The 13551-nt window shown below is 44.8% G+C and overlaps 1 protein-coding gene across 1 annotated transcript in view; it reads right to left on the bottom strand.

Annotated features, from left to right (window-relative positions):
- Positions 1 to 9453: 9453 nt before the first annotated feature.
- Positions 9454 to 13551, bottom strand: part of LOC141182697 (uncharacterized) — a 67039-nt gene continuing 62941 nt past the window's right edge. The window contains exon 10 of the mRNA XM_073660843.1: positions 9454 to 13045. Within this exon, the coding sequence (XP_073516944.1) occupies positions 11609 to 13045 (1437 nt within the window). The 3' untranslated portion in view covers positions 9454 to 11608. The remainder of the gene's footprint in view (positions 13046 to 13551) is intronic.

Below are 13551 nucleotides of genomic sequence, written 5' to 3'. Positions count from 1 at the left end.
TTGTGCTGTAGACACCGCCTCATGCTACTGTACCTCTAGGGGTGAGAGCAATGGCAAAATGAAAAAGTGACCAAAACAACAGCCAAAAATGATGAGAACAGAGAGATGGTCTGTGGTCACCACCTGCAGAAGCACTCCTTTATAGGGGGTATCTTGCTAATTGCCGATCATTTCTACCAGTTGTCTGTTCCATTTGCACAACTGCAGGAGAAATTGATTCAGTGTTGCTTCATAACTGGACAGGTTGATTTCAGTGTTATTGACTTGGAGTTACATTGTGTTGTTTAAGTGTTCCCTTTATTTTTTTGAACAGTGTACTTTGCCAAACTATCTTTATTTGGTAATACACATCACAAGAAGGGGTTAAAACAATAAGAGTCCCAGTTTGTTTTCTTGTACCATATACCTTCCATAATAAAACCTTCAGATAAGCTTTAGTGGTTCTCCTGAAATGACCCCGATAGAGGACTCAAACCTGCACTATGTCTACAAGACTGAAGAATGTTCAAGTTACCTCTGTGTCAAAAGAACTGGGGTCAATATGGAGAGTTGTATCCAGTGGCGGAAAACTGAGGCTTCAGATGATCGGCAAGCTCAGATGATGTTCATCACCATTATAAACAAGCTTGTGAATCAACTTGTGAAGACTCAGCATGCTGGGGAGTACAGATGATTAAAGTGGTTGTTTGGTCACGGAATACTGATTAATTGGATCGGTCATCCATAGGAGATCGGTAGGGTCCAACATCTAACAACCCCGCAATCAACTGTTATTTGTTCTGGTGTATGCAGGTTAGAAACACTAAGAACAAAGCTGCAAAGTATAGCTGCATTTAATCTGTAGTAGTCACTACAAATTACTTGTGAGGCCACATCTAGAATGCGGGATCCAGTTTTGGGCTTCACATTTTAAAACATATTCGGAAGTTAGAGTCAGTTCAAAGGCGGCAGCTAGATTATTACAAGGGACGGAGGCCTCATATGATGAGAGGTTGGAAAAGTTGGGCTTTTTTAGCTTAGAAAAACGAAGCCTCAGAGGAGATCTCGCGTATATGTATAAATACATGTGAGATCAATACAAAGGACTTGTGTAACGAGATGGGTGGTGGAACCACTGTGCCGTGGTGCAAGGAGAGACTCGGGAAAATAACTAGGAACCTCAAGAAATTCGACTTCAGATGTACAGGGGCTTTACTACTCCATGACCCAAGGAGGGGTGAGGAAGGTGGACCAGGTGCTAATCCGGGTCTGAATTCGGGAAGATAGCAACTGACCCCCAAGGGACAGGAGGCAGGAACAGGCGGGCACGGCGGGTAGACAGGTTGATGGACAGGCAGGTAAATGGAGATACATGCACTGGGACCTGAGAACTAACAAGAGTGTTTAGCAAACAAATTTACAACGTTGCACAGGCACCTCCATGTTGGAGGAGGTGCCTTAAGTAGTTTATTTTATTTATTTATTTTACTCACTTACATAGCGCCATTAATTCCACAGCGTTTTACAGACATTATGGGCACTGTCCCCATTGGGGCTCACAATCTACATTCCCTATAATTATGTCTTTTGGAGTATGGGAGGAAACCGGAGAACCAGGAGGAAACCCACACAAACCCCTTGCAGATGTTGTCCTTTTAGTGTAATCCAACCATTGGCCAGGGACATTCAGAATGGCATGCGGCCCCTTAAGAGGCAGGAAGTGCGCGTGCCCCCCCAAGCACAGTACTCGGGGATCTGTTAGTTGTGCGTGTACCCCGGGCAGTGTCAGTGTGTAAAGAGGACGGAGGAGTGGGACACTCTAGCCGGGGGCCGTGGCGGTAAGGGGGTCGGCGTCTCTGCCGCGGGAGAGGAGCAGGAGGAAGAGACGCAGGCGCTACAACTTGCACATGACTTATTCCTTTCAAGAACCAGGGGCGCTCATTACGTTTGGAGGAAAGGAGATTTTGGCAGCTAAATAGGAAAGGGTTCTTTACAGTTAGAGCACTCAGACTGTGGAATGCCGACCACAAGAGGTAGTAATGGCAGACACTAGAACAGTTTTTAAAAAATGGCTGGATATTTTTATCACAACAAATGGCATTGTGGGTTTTAAATAATCTAGCGATAGAGAATGTATAACTGGTGGAGGAAGGTTGAACTTGATGGACCGGAGTCTTTTTTCTAACAATCTATATAACACCAGCTACTTAAGTTCGGCTACTATTCTTTGCGGCCCCTGCAGCTCAGCTCCATTGCAGTGACTGACAGAGGGCAGAAATGTAGAGGGAGAAATTGTGCGAATGCCTGTACAGGTCGAATAAACTTGTTCATAAAATCTGTTATGGCAATCTGCCAACAGCAGGGGGTGCCATTGCGCCCAGGCGTCGCGATGGGAGGGAATAAAGGAGACCACAACCCGGTGATGCTCAGCAAGAGTCCCTCACTGTGGGAGGGTCAAGAGTATATTTTTATAGGTTTTCCAAGGGGGTTTACAGAATTGGGGCCCCTCTACAAAGACACTCAATTGTCTAATTAATCCAGTAGTCTTACTTAATTGGTTACACCCAGTTATGCAACATTACATCTATTACTTATCTACTTTAACATAATACTCTTGGCAGGCGGCCATCGTCATCTCAAGTTCACTTTAGGAAAAGTCATTCTTGTTCTTAAAGTTATATGAAACTCTTAATCACCATCTTGGATATCTGTATGTTGCAGCCGAAATTCTTCTTAGCACAAAGTCTTATAGAATTCAAACACATCACACAATTAATATAAGAATGGAATCTGTTCCTTCACAAAATCCTTGCGAAAAGCGCGATATCCATTGAAGATGTTGATTAGGGTTAAGTGAATCAGCTGCTCAGTGGAACTCTCTCTCATAGTAATGGTTATCTCATTCACTTGAGTAGGATGGTACGTCAAGAGGAGGCAAGAACATATACAAGAGAGCAGAAAGTAGTCATAGCTAAGATTGTAACTTTCATTTCTGATGCTTCGCAGAGGTGAAATCTAGTACTATGGGATGAGAGGAAACCTGAATCAAATTAATTTGGAATGGTAAATCTGTGAATCTGAGAAGGGAGTTGGCAAAATCCTGCTTTGACTCCCACAAAGACAGCTATTTATGAAGTAAAACCAAAAGAGTCATTCCACATACAGTTCCTCATGGTTTAATGGGAATGACTCCACAACAGTTACTAGGTGTCCATCATTTTTGAAGGTTGGTACTGTAAAATCTTTGGAAGTGCCCCCCAGCCACCACTATGCTTCACCGTAGGCAGGGTGTTCTTTTTAGCATTTGCTTCATTCATCCTCTTTCAATAATACTTTTATCCATAGGACTGAAAATGTTCAGTTTTGTTTCATCGCTCGACAGGAGAGAATCCCAAAATTCCTGTGACTTATTGACATGATTTTGACACTGTTAGAGCTGACAACTCTGGTCAGTGAAGGTGTACTTCTTGGAGATGGGTCATGTTTCCTTCAAGTCCAGGTAGTGTAGCCAGTGTTCCTGGGACTTTGAATGTTCTTAGAGTTACAGCTGGAAGTAGTCTTTACAAGTTCAATGTCTTTGCAATCCCTTTGTATTCTTTTCCTTGTTTCCAATCAGCAATGGTCTCTTCACAACTTTTTCAACCACTCTCGAGAACACAAGAATATTAATGAACCAAAGGGAGATAACCATAAAGACTGGGCTAAGATTCCTCAGGAATGAGGCAAAACCGATGTCTGGGTATGTAGCAATGTTTACAGCTGGTGATAGCGGCCATAATAATAATTTTTATTTTTATAGCTCCAACATGTTCCGCAGCACTTTACAATTTTAGGGGGGACCTATACAGACAATACAGAAGTTACAGAATAAGCATAACTCATATCAAAAGGAGTGAGGGCCCTGCTCACAAGCTTACAGTCTATGAGGAAATAGGGGGGACACAAAAGGTATCATGTACGTATGTTATATAATGTAGCCATAATATACTAAATAGGGTATGTACATAACACTACATGAACTGTTCACCAGTCAGTACGTGTACATTCCAGACTATTATGTGCATGGATGGTATGAACATGAATTTGAAGAAAATTTTAATATGGGCTAAACTAGGACAGTTAGATAAGTATATTGAGGCGATAGGCCAGTCTAAAGAAATGGGTTTTTAGTGCACGCTTAAAACTGTGGGTATTGGGAATTAATCGAATTGTCCTCGGTAGTGCATTCCAAAGAATTGGCGCAGCACATGAGAAATCTTGGAGACGAGAGTGGAAAGTTCGTATTATGGAGGATTTTAGTTTAAAGTCATTGGCAGAACGGAGGGCACGGGTAGGGTGGTAGACTGTGACGAGGGAGGAGATGTAGGGCGGTGCTGAAGCATGGAGCGCTTTGTGAGTAAGCGTGATAAGTTTATTTTGAACTCTGTATTAGATGGGCATAAGGAAGAGGCATCGGTGTAGCGGTTTGTAACATACCTGGCGGCGTCCTTGCATAGTGGTCCATCTCCCACTGTGCAGGGGCGCGCACTTGTTCTCCAGTCCAGAATGTCTCTCTGGCTTCCCTCCATGCTGTCTGTTTGTGTCTGTTTCTGCTGCTTAAGGGCGGCGCCCGATCACTTCCTGCTTTTTGTACCTGCTGTGGGTCACATCCCTTGTGCGTCCTCAGCCTATTGCTGTCTGTCACCTGGTATATAACTCAGCTGCTCCAATCAATCCCTGCCTGAGCATTGTGTTTCATTCAGTGTGTGCTTGCACTCTGAAGGTGCCAGGTCCCGTTCTGTGTTCTCTTGTCTGCCTATCCTGGAGGCTGTATTTCCAGGCCTGTCTGAACACGCTCCTAGCCTGTTCCTCCCGCCTTCTAGGGGCCGATTACCTAGACCAGCTCCTGTATCTTGTCTGTCCTGTCTGAACACGCTCCTAGCCTGTTCCTCCCGCCTTCTAGGGGCCGATTACCTAGACCCGCTCCTGTATCTTGTCTGTCCTGTCTGAACATGCTCCTAGCCTGTTCCTCCCGCCTTCTAGGGGCCGATTACCTAGACCCGCTCCTGTATCTTGTCTGTCCTGTCTGAACACGCTCCTAGCCTGTTCCTCCCGCCTTCTAGGGGCCGATTACCTAGACCCGCTCCTGTATCTTGTCTGTCCTGTCTGAACACGCTCCTTGCCTGTTCGTCCCGCCTCTCTGGGGGCCGTATTCCCAGACCCGCTCCTGTATTCCGCTGCAGTGTCGGTCTCCTCCATACACTCAGTTCCAGTCTGAACTCTCTCCTATCCTTTACCTGTTTTGCCTCTATGTCCGTTCCCTTCCTTTTTCTGCAGAGTCTGAACTCGTACCTAACTCCTGCTTGTTGTCTCTGTACTCCCGTTTGTGAGTTTGTGGTCCACTCGCTACTTCACTGCAAGTACCCTGTGGGTATCTGGCTCTGCCTTTCCCTTCCTGTCTGTTCTGTGTGAAAAGAGCCCTGTCCCCCCTGCTCAGCCTTGCCTGCTCTGACTCCTTTGCTCACTGCTCCGGCAGTTCTAGCCTGCTCTGACTCCTTTGCTCACCGCTCCGGCGGTTCTAGCCTGCTCTGACTCCTTTGCTCACCGCTCCGGCAGTTCTAGCCTGCTCTGACTCCTTTGCTCACTGCTCCGGCGGTTCTAGCCTGCTCTGACTCCTTCGCTCACCGCTCCGGCGGTTCTAGCCTGCTCTGACTCCTTCGCTCACCGCTCCGGCGGTTCTAGCCTGCTCTGACTCCTTTGCTCACCGCTCCGGCGGTTCTAGCCTGCTCTGACTCCTTTGCTCACCGCTCCGGCAGTTCTAGCCTGCTCTGACTCCTTTGCTCACTGCTCCGGCGGTTCTAGCCTGCTCTGACTCCTTCGCTCACCGCTCCGGCGGTTCTAGCCTGCTCTGACTCCTTCGCTCACTGCTCCGGCAGTTCTAGCCTGCTCTGACTCCTTTGCTCACCGCTCCGGCGGTTCTAGCCTGCTCTGACTCCTTTGCTCACCGCTCCGGCAGTTCTAGCCTGCTCTGACTCCTTTGCTCACCGCTCCGGCGGTTCTAGCCTGCTCTGACTCCTTTGCTCACCGCTCCGGCGGTTCTAGCCTGCTCTGACTCCTTTGCTCACCGCTCCGGCGGTTCTAGCCTGCTCTGACTCCTTTGCTCACCGCTCTGGCGGTTCTAGCCCGCTCTGACTCCTTTGCTCACTGCTCCAGGCGGCCTCGTCCTGCTCTTACTCCTTGCTCACTGCTCCGGCAGTCTCGCTCAGCTCTGACCCTTTGCTCACCCCTCCAGGCGGCCTTGTCCTGCCCTGCTCTCGCTCACCTCTCTGGGCGGCCTCACTCTGCTGTGTTTGTCCGCCACATCTGTGGTTCTGTTCCTGAGTCCCAGTGTGTACTGGGTCCTATTCCCCCTGTGTTCCTACCTGCTAGTGCCTCCCTGTCTGCACTCTAGCCGTGCTTGCCTGTACCCCCCTGCCTGCATACCCGCCTGCCTGCATACCAGTCGTGCCTGCCTATTCCTACCAGTCTGTTCCTGTATTCCCCTGTGTGGGTCAACAGCCGTGTCCGCGGTCTGTCCTGGAGTAGCACCTGGTCCCTCTGCTCGGTTCCTCCTTGGTGCACTGGCGTCGTATGCCGTCGTGCGACCCTGGTCGGATCGGGTGAATACCTAGTTACGCCCCTCCAGGCATTCACTCTCCGGCACGGTCCAGTGGAATCACACGCACACGCCGCTCAGCCCGGGCGTGTGCATTACACGGTTGGAGAGGAATATGATCCTTGCTGCTACGTTAAGGACGGATTGGAGACGGGAAAGTTTAGAAAGAGGGAGACCGGTTAGTAAAGAGTTGCAGTAGTCCAGGCGAGAATGAAAAAGAGCTACAGTAACAGTTTTTGCCGAGTCAAAGGTAAGAAAAGTTCTGAGTCTAGAGATGTTTTTGAGGTGTAGATTACATGAATGAACGAGTGATTTGATGTGAGGAGCGAAGGAAAAATCTGAATCAAATATGACCCCAAGACCGCGGGCATGTTGCTGGGGAGTAATGGTCGAGCCACAAACGGAAATAGCAATATCGGGCATAGGTAGGTTAGTGGAGGGAGGAAATATAAGTAGTTCAGTTTTTGACAGATTCAGTTTTAGATAGAGGGAGGGCATACTGTTAGAGACAGAGGAAAGACAATCACTGGTATTTTGTAATAATGCAGGGGTGATGTCTTGAGCAGAGGTTTATAAATGTGTGTTATCAGCATAGAGATGGTACTGAAAACCGAATCTGCTGATTGTTTGTCCAATAGGAGCAGTGTATAAGGAGAAAAGAAGGGGGCCTAGCACTGATCCTTGAGGACCACCAATAGTAAGGGGAGGGAGAGAGGAGGAGGAGCCAGCAAAAGATACAGTGAAGGAGCAGTCAGAGAGGTAGGAGAACCAGGAGACAACAGTGTCGTTGAGGCCAATAGAGCATAGTGAGCAGGAGCTGGTGATCCACAGTGTTGAATGCTGCAAAGAGATCCAGGAGAATCAGCAGGGAGTAGTGACCATTAGATTTAGCTGTTAGTAGATCATTAGAGACTTTAGGGAGTGCAGTTTCAATAGAGTCTAAAGAGTGGAAACCAGATTGGTAAGGGTCAAGAAGAGAGTTATCTGAGAGATAGTGGATTAGACGGGAGTGGACCAGGCATTCCAGGAGTTTAGAGATAAAGGGAAGATTGGAAACAGGTCTGTAGTTAGCAGCGCAGTTCTGGTCAAGGGATAGTTTTTTTAAGTAATGGATGTATGCTGGCGTGTTTAAAAGAGGAGGGGAAAAATAACAGATGAGAGGGAGAGGTTGAATATTTTAGGTAGGTGAGTGGCGACAGCTGGAGAAAGGGACTGAAGGAGATGTGAGGGAATAGGGTCACTGGTGCAGGTGGTAGGGCGAGAAGATGCAAGGAGCCTGGTCACTTCTTTTTCCGTGACTGCATCTTGCTCATTTTCTGACTTCAAACCAATGTTGGAGGGAGGAGCATGCATAACATTTGGGGATTGGGAGAAAATTTCCTTTCGGATATGGTCAAATTTTTCTTTGAAATAGTTGGCCAGATTGTCAGCGCTGAGGTCGGTGGTCGGGGCCTGTGCTGTTTGATTAAGGAGAGAATGAAAAGTGTCATAGAGGTGTTCAGGATTATTGGACAGTAAGATGATGAAATTATTAAAGTAGGTTTGTTTGGAGAGGTGAAGGGCAGAGTTATATGTTTTAAGCATAAATTTAGACTGTATGAAATCTTTGGCCAGATTAGATATTCTCCACAGCTGTTCGGCACACCTGGAGCACCGCTGGAGAAAACGTGTTTGCGGTGTGTGCCAGGGTTGTCATCGTCTGTGCCGAGTTGTTCTATGTGTAGGAAGTGCGGCTTCATTCAGGACGCATTGCAATATTTCGTTATAGTGCATCAGTGCAGGGTCAGGACATGAGAGGGAGGAGATTGGGGCCAATGATGATTGCAACGTTTTCATAAATCTCTGGGTGTTAATGGCGCATATATTTCTATAAGTGTGGAAAGTGGGGGTGTCATGAGTAGGGTTACAGTTCTTGACAGAGAATGAAAGAAGGTTGTGGTCAGAGAGCGCAAGAGGAGAGTTAGTAAAGTCATGTACTGAGCATAGCCGGGAGAAGATCAGGTCCAGTGTGTTCCCGTCTTCATGTGTTGGAGAATTAGTAAGTTGTGAAAGGCCGAAGGAGAAGGTTAGCGATAAAAGATGAGCGACAGATGGGGAAAGGGGATCGCCAATTGGGATGCTAAAGTCACTCACGATGAGAGTGGGGATGTCGCAAGATAGAAAATTTGGAAGCCAAGTGGAAAAGTGATCCAGAAACTGACAGGAGGTGCCCGGAGGGTGATACAGAACCGCCACTCACAGGGAGAAAGGCCGGTAGAGTCTGACAGTCTGGACCTCAAAAGAAGGGAAGATAAGGGAGGGTACTGGGGGGAAAAAGTACATTTTGTTGAAAGGAGCAGACCAACACCTCCACCTGATCTGTTGTCGGTTCTCGGGGTATGAGAGAAGTGTAGGCCACCATATGAGAGAGAGCAACAGCGGCCGTGGTATCCGACTGCTGGATCTATGTTTCAGTGAGAACCAGAAGGTTGAGGGAATTGAGAGGAAAAAGTCATGGATGTAGGAGAGTTTATTACATGCTGACTGCACGTTTCAAAGGGCACAATTGAAAGAGACAGAAGGCATGCAAGGAATATTAATGAGGTTAGCAGGGTTTCTGAATGTAGCAGTGAAAGGGTTCTACTAAGTACTCAAGATGCAGCTCATGAAGGGATGGAATCATTCTTGGATGGCAGGAGTCATTAAACGTGCAATTTTGTGGTGAATTTAGAGAAACCACATGTTATATTAGTTGTGTTGAGCTTTTTATATTGTTCTTGTTTCATTAGTTTATTGCAAACAGCAAAACGTTTGTAAATTTTGGAAATAAACGGAATTTGGAAAGGAAGTTGAATAATTTTTATTGCAACTGTATGTATAATAATTACTTTTATATTTGGTAGCACTTTACAATTCACAGGGTACTTGTACAAATAAGACTTTTCCATAGAATACGCTTGGTTATTATTCAAGGCAGCTCATAAAATGGTAGAGACAGAATCTAAAAATAAAAAACAGAAAATCCCATTGTATGATTTTTGCATAATTAATTTGCATTTTATTGAATGATATAAGTATTTGATCAACTACCAACCAGAAAGAATTCTTTTTTTTTTTTTGTTTAAGAAGCCCTCCTACTCTGCATTCATTACCTGTATTAATTACACCTGTTTGAACTCGTTACCTGTATAAAAGACACCTGTCCACTCAATCATACTCCAACCTCTCCTCCATGGCCAAGACCAAAGAGTTGTGTAAGGACACCAGGGACAAAATTGTAGAACTGCACAAGGCTGGGTTGGACTACAGGACAATAGGCAAGCAGCTTGGTGAGAAGGCAACAATTTTTGGCACAATTATTAGAAAATGGAAGAAACACAAGATGACCTCAATCTTCCTCGGTCTGGGACTCACCTCGTGGAGTAAGTATTATTCTGAGAGATGTCAGTAATCAGCGCAGAAATACACGGGAGGATCTGGTCAATGACCTGAAGAGAGCTGGGACCACTGTCTCAAACATTACCGTTAGTAACACACTACGTGGTCGTGGATTAAAATTAAAATACTGCAGGGCACGCAAGATCCCCCTGGTCACGTCAGCACATGTTCAGACCTGTGTGAAGTTCACCAATGACCGTATAGATGATCCAGAGGAGGCATGGGAGAAGGTCATGTGGTCAGATGAAACCAAAATAGAACTTTTTGGTATCAACTCCACTCGCCATGTTTGAGGGAAGAAGGACGAGTACAACCCCAAGAACACCGTCCCAACCGGGAAGTATGGTGGGGGAAACACCATACTTTGGGGGTACTCCTCTGCAAAGGGGACAGCACGACTGCACTGTATTGAAGGGAGGATGGATGAGGTCATGTATTGCAAGATTTTGGCCAAAAACCTCCTTCCCTCCTCTTTCTGCATGACAATGACCCGAAACACATAGCCAGGGCAACTAAGGAGTGGCTCCGCAAGAAGCATTTCAAGGTCCTGGAGTGACTTAGCCAGTCTCCAGACCTGAACCCAATAGAAAATCTTTGGAGGGAGCTGAAATTCAATGTTGCTCAGCGACAGCCCCGAAACCTGAAAGATCTGGAGAAGATCTGTATGGAGGAGGGGGCCAAAATCCCTGCTGCAGTGTGTGCAAACTTGGTCAAGAACTACAGGAAACATCTGAGCTCTGTAATTGTAACAAAGGTTTCTGGATCAAATATTAAGTTCTGTTTTTCTATTGTATCAAATACTCATTTCATACAATAAAATGCTAATTAATTATGTAAAAAATCATACAATGTGATTTTCTGGTTTTTATTTTTAGATTCTGTCTCTCACAGATGAAGTGTACCTACGATAAAAATTACAGACCTCTCCATTCTTTGGAGGTTGGAAAACTTGCAAAATCGGAAATGTATCAAATACTTATTTTCCCCATGGTACACACATACAGCACAATCCAGCCCATCTCCTCTTCAGTTCCTATAGACTCCTGCTGTTAAAGGACCTTTGGTGACATTATGGTAACATGACCGTGATGTCACCAAAGGTCTTTAAGCAGTCTTAACCTCAGAATAGAAATACTAAGGGGTCCTAAAAGAGTGAGAGCCTTGATAAATTGCCCAGTTTGCCCTCCCCCTTCCCTCCAATACCAGCCCTGCATACCAGCCTGTCTCCTCTTCAGTTCCTCTAGACTTCTGCAGTTAAAGAACCTTTTTGGCATATGCCGGTAACTATTGTATTTTTTGTATGATGTCAAATAAGTACGTTTAAAAAAATAAAAATGATTATTTCCCCTTGAGAGCAGTTTGAATACTATGAAGTTGTGTGGGTAAAAATTTCCAACATACTAAAAATAATTATGATTTATGATTTTAATGTGAGTTTTTAAGATGGTCTATAAGACTTGATCTCTTACTAAAACATTTCTCACAATCTGGGCATTAAAATAGCTTTTCCCTTGTGTGGCTTCTTTAATGTCTAACGAGATCTACTTTACCCCTGTAACATTCTCCACATTCTGATCATCAATATGGCTTCTCCCCTGTGTGAGTTTTCACATGCTCAATAAGATTTGATCTCTGATAAAAACATTTCCCACATTCTGAACATGAAAAAGGCTTCTCCTCTGTGTGGGTTCTCTGGTGTCGATCAAGATCCGCTTTCCGAATAAAACATTTTCCACATTCTGAACATGAAAAAGGCTTCTCCCCTGTGTGGGTTTTCTGGTGGTTATCAAGATGCTGTTTCTGAATAAAACATTTCCCACATTCTGAACATGAAAAAGGCTTCACCCCTGTGTGGGTTTTCTGGTGATAATCAAGGTGCTCTTTCCGAATAAAACATTTCCCACATTCTGAACATGAAAAAGGCTTCATCCCTGTGTGGGTTCTCTGGTGGATATCAAGATGCGCTTTCCAATTAAAACATTTCCCACATTCTGAACATGAAAAAGGCTTCTTCCCTGTGTGGGCTTTCTGGTGGCTATCAAGATACTCTTTCCGAATAAAACATTTCCCACATTCTGAACATGAAAAAGGCTTCTCCCCGGTGTGGGTTCTCTGATGTTTGAGAAGATTTGATTTGTCTGTAAAACATTTCCCACATTCTGAACATGAAAAAGGCTTCTCCCCTGTGTGGGTTTTCTGGTGGTTATAAAGATGCGCTTTCCGCATAAAACATTTCCCACATTCTGAACATGAATATGGCTTCTCCCCTGTGTGAATTCTCTGATGCATAACAAGATCTGATTTATAATTAAAACGTTTACAGCATTCTGAACATGATAATGGCTTCACCCCTGTGTGGGTTCTCTGGTGTCGATCAAAATCCGCTTTCCGAATAAAACATTTCCCACATTCTGAACATGAAAAAGGCTTCTCCCCTGTGTGGGTTTTCTGGTGGTTATCAAGATGCTCTTTCTGAATAAAACATTTTCCACATTCTGAGCATGAAAAAGGCTTCTCCCCTGAGTGGGTTTTCTGGTGGTTATCAAGGTGCTCTTTCCTAATAAAACATTTCCCACATTCTGAACATGAAAAAGGCTTCATCCCTGTGTGGGTTCTCTGGTGGATATAAAGATGCGCTTTCCAATTAAAACATTTCCCACATTCTGAACATGAAAAAGGCTCCTTCCCTGTGTGGGTTTTCTGGTGGCTATCAAGATACTCTTTCCGAATAAAACATTTCCCACATTCTGAACATGAAAAAGGCTTCTCCCCGGTGTGGGTTCTCTGATGTTTGAGAAGATTTGATTTGTCTGTAAAACATTTCCCACATTCTGAACATGAATATGGCTTCTCCCCTGTGTGAATTCTCTGATGTATAACAAGATCTGATTTATGATTAAAACGTTTACAACATTCTGAACATGAATATGGCTTCTCCCCTGTGTGAATTCTCTGATGTATAACAAGATCTGATTTATAATTAAAACGTTTACAACATTCTGAACATGAAAATGGCTTCACCCCTGAGTGAGCGCTCCGCTTCTTAGCTCCCTTTCTGTGCTCAACATTCTGTAATGAATCAGAAGATAGGACCACTTGATCATAAAATAGATCTTTGCTGTGAAGGGCTGATGTTATATCTGAAGGAAAGGCATGCTCTTCATATGTATCTGGTGCGATACCATGATCATCTGCTTTCAAACCTGAGGATATCATATGTCTTTCTGAGTTCCTGGTAAAGACGTCTGCCAACAATAAAACAAATATATTTGTAATAATGTAACTGTATCTTTATATTGTTAATGTTATATTTATTAGGAGTTCTATATGAAATAGCAAAATTCAGTTATTAACCAACTAAAAGTGTGATGCCAAAATAGATCTCAATCTATCGATAGAGAAAGATACTGATATTAGGGCACTACACAGTTTTTCAGCAGTTTTCTGATTTCAGTGTTGATCCTTAAATGCACTTTAGCACAGAGCAGGGCAGCGCGATGGAGCAGGGCAGCGCGATGGAG

Source organism: Phyllobates terribilis, unplaced genomic scaffold (genome assembly GCF_046119375.1).
Source record: "Phyllobates terribilis strain yellow unplaced genomic scaffold, ASM4611937v1 Scaffold_35__1_contigs__length_13245226, whole genome shotgun sequence".
Taxonomy (NCBI): domain Eukaryota; kingdom Metazoa; phylum Chordata; class Amphibia; order Anura; family Dendrobatidae; genus Phyllobates; species Phyllobates terribilis.
Note: the sequence above shows the minus strand (reverse complement) of the source record. Positions and strands in the feature narration are given on the sequence as shown.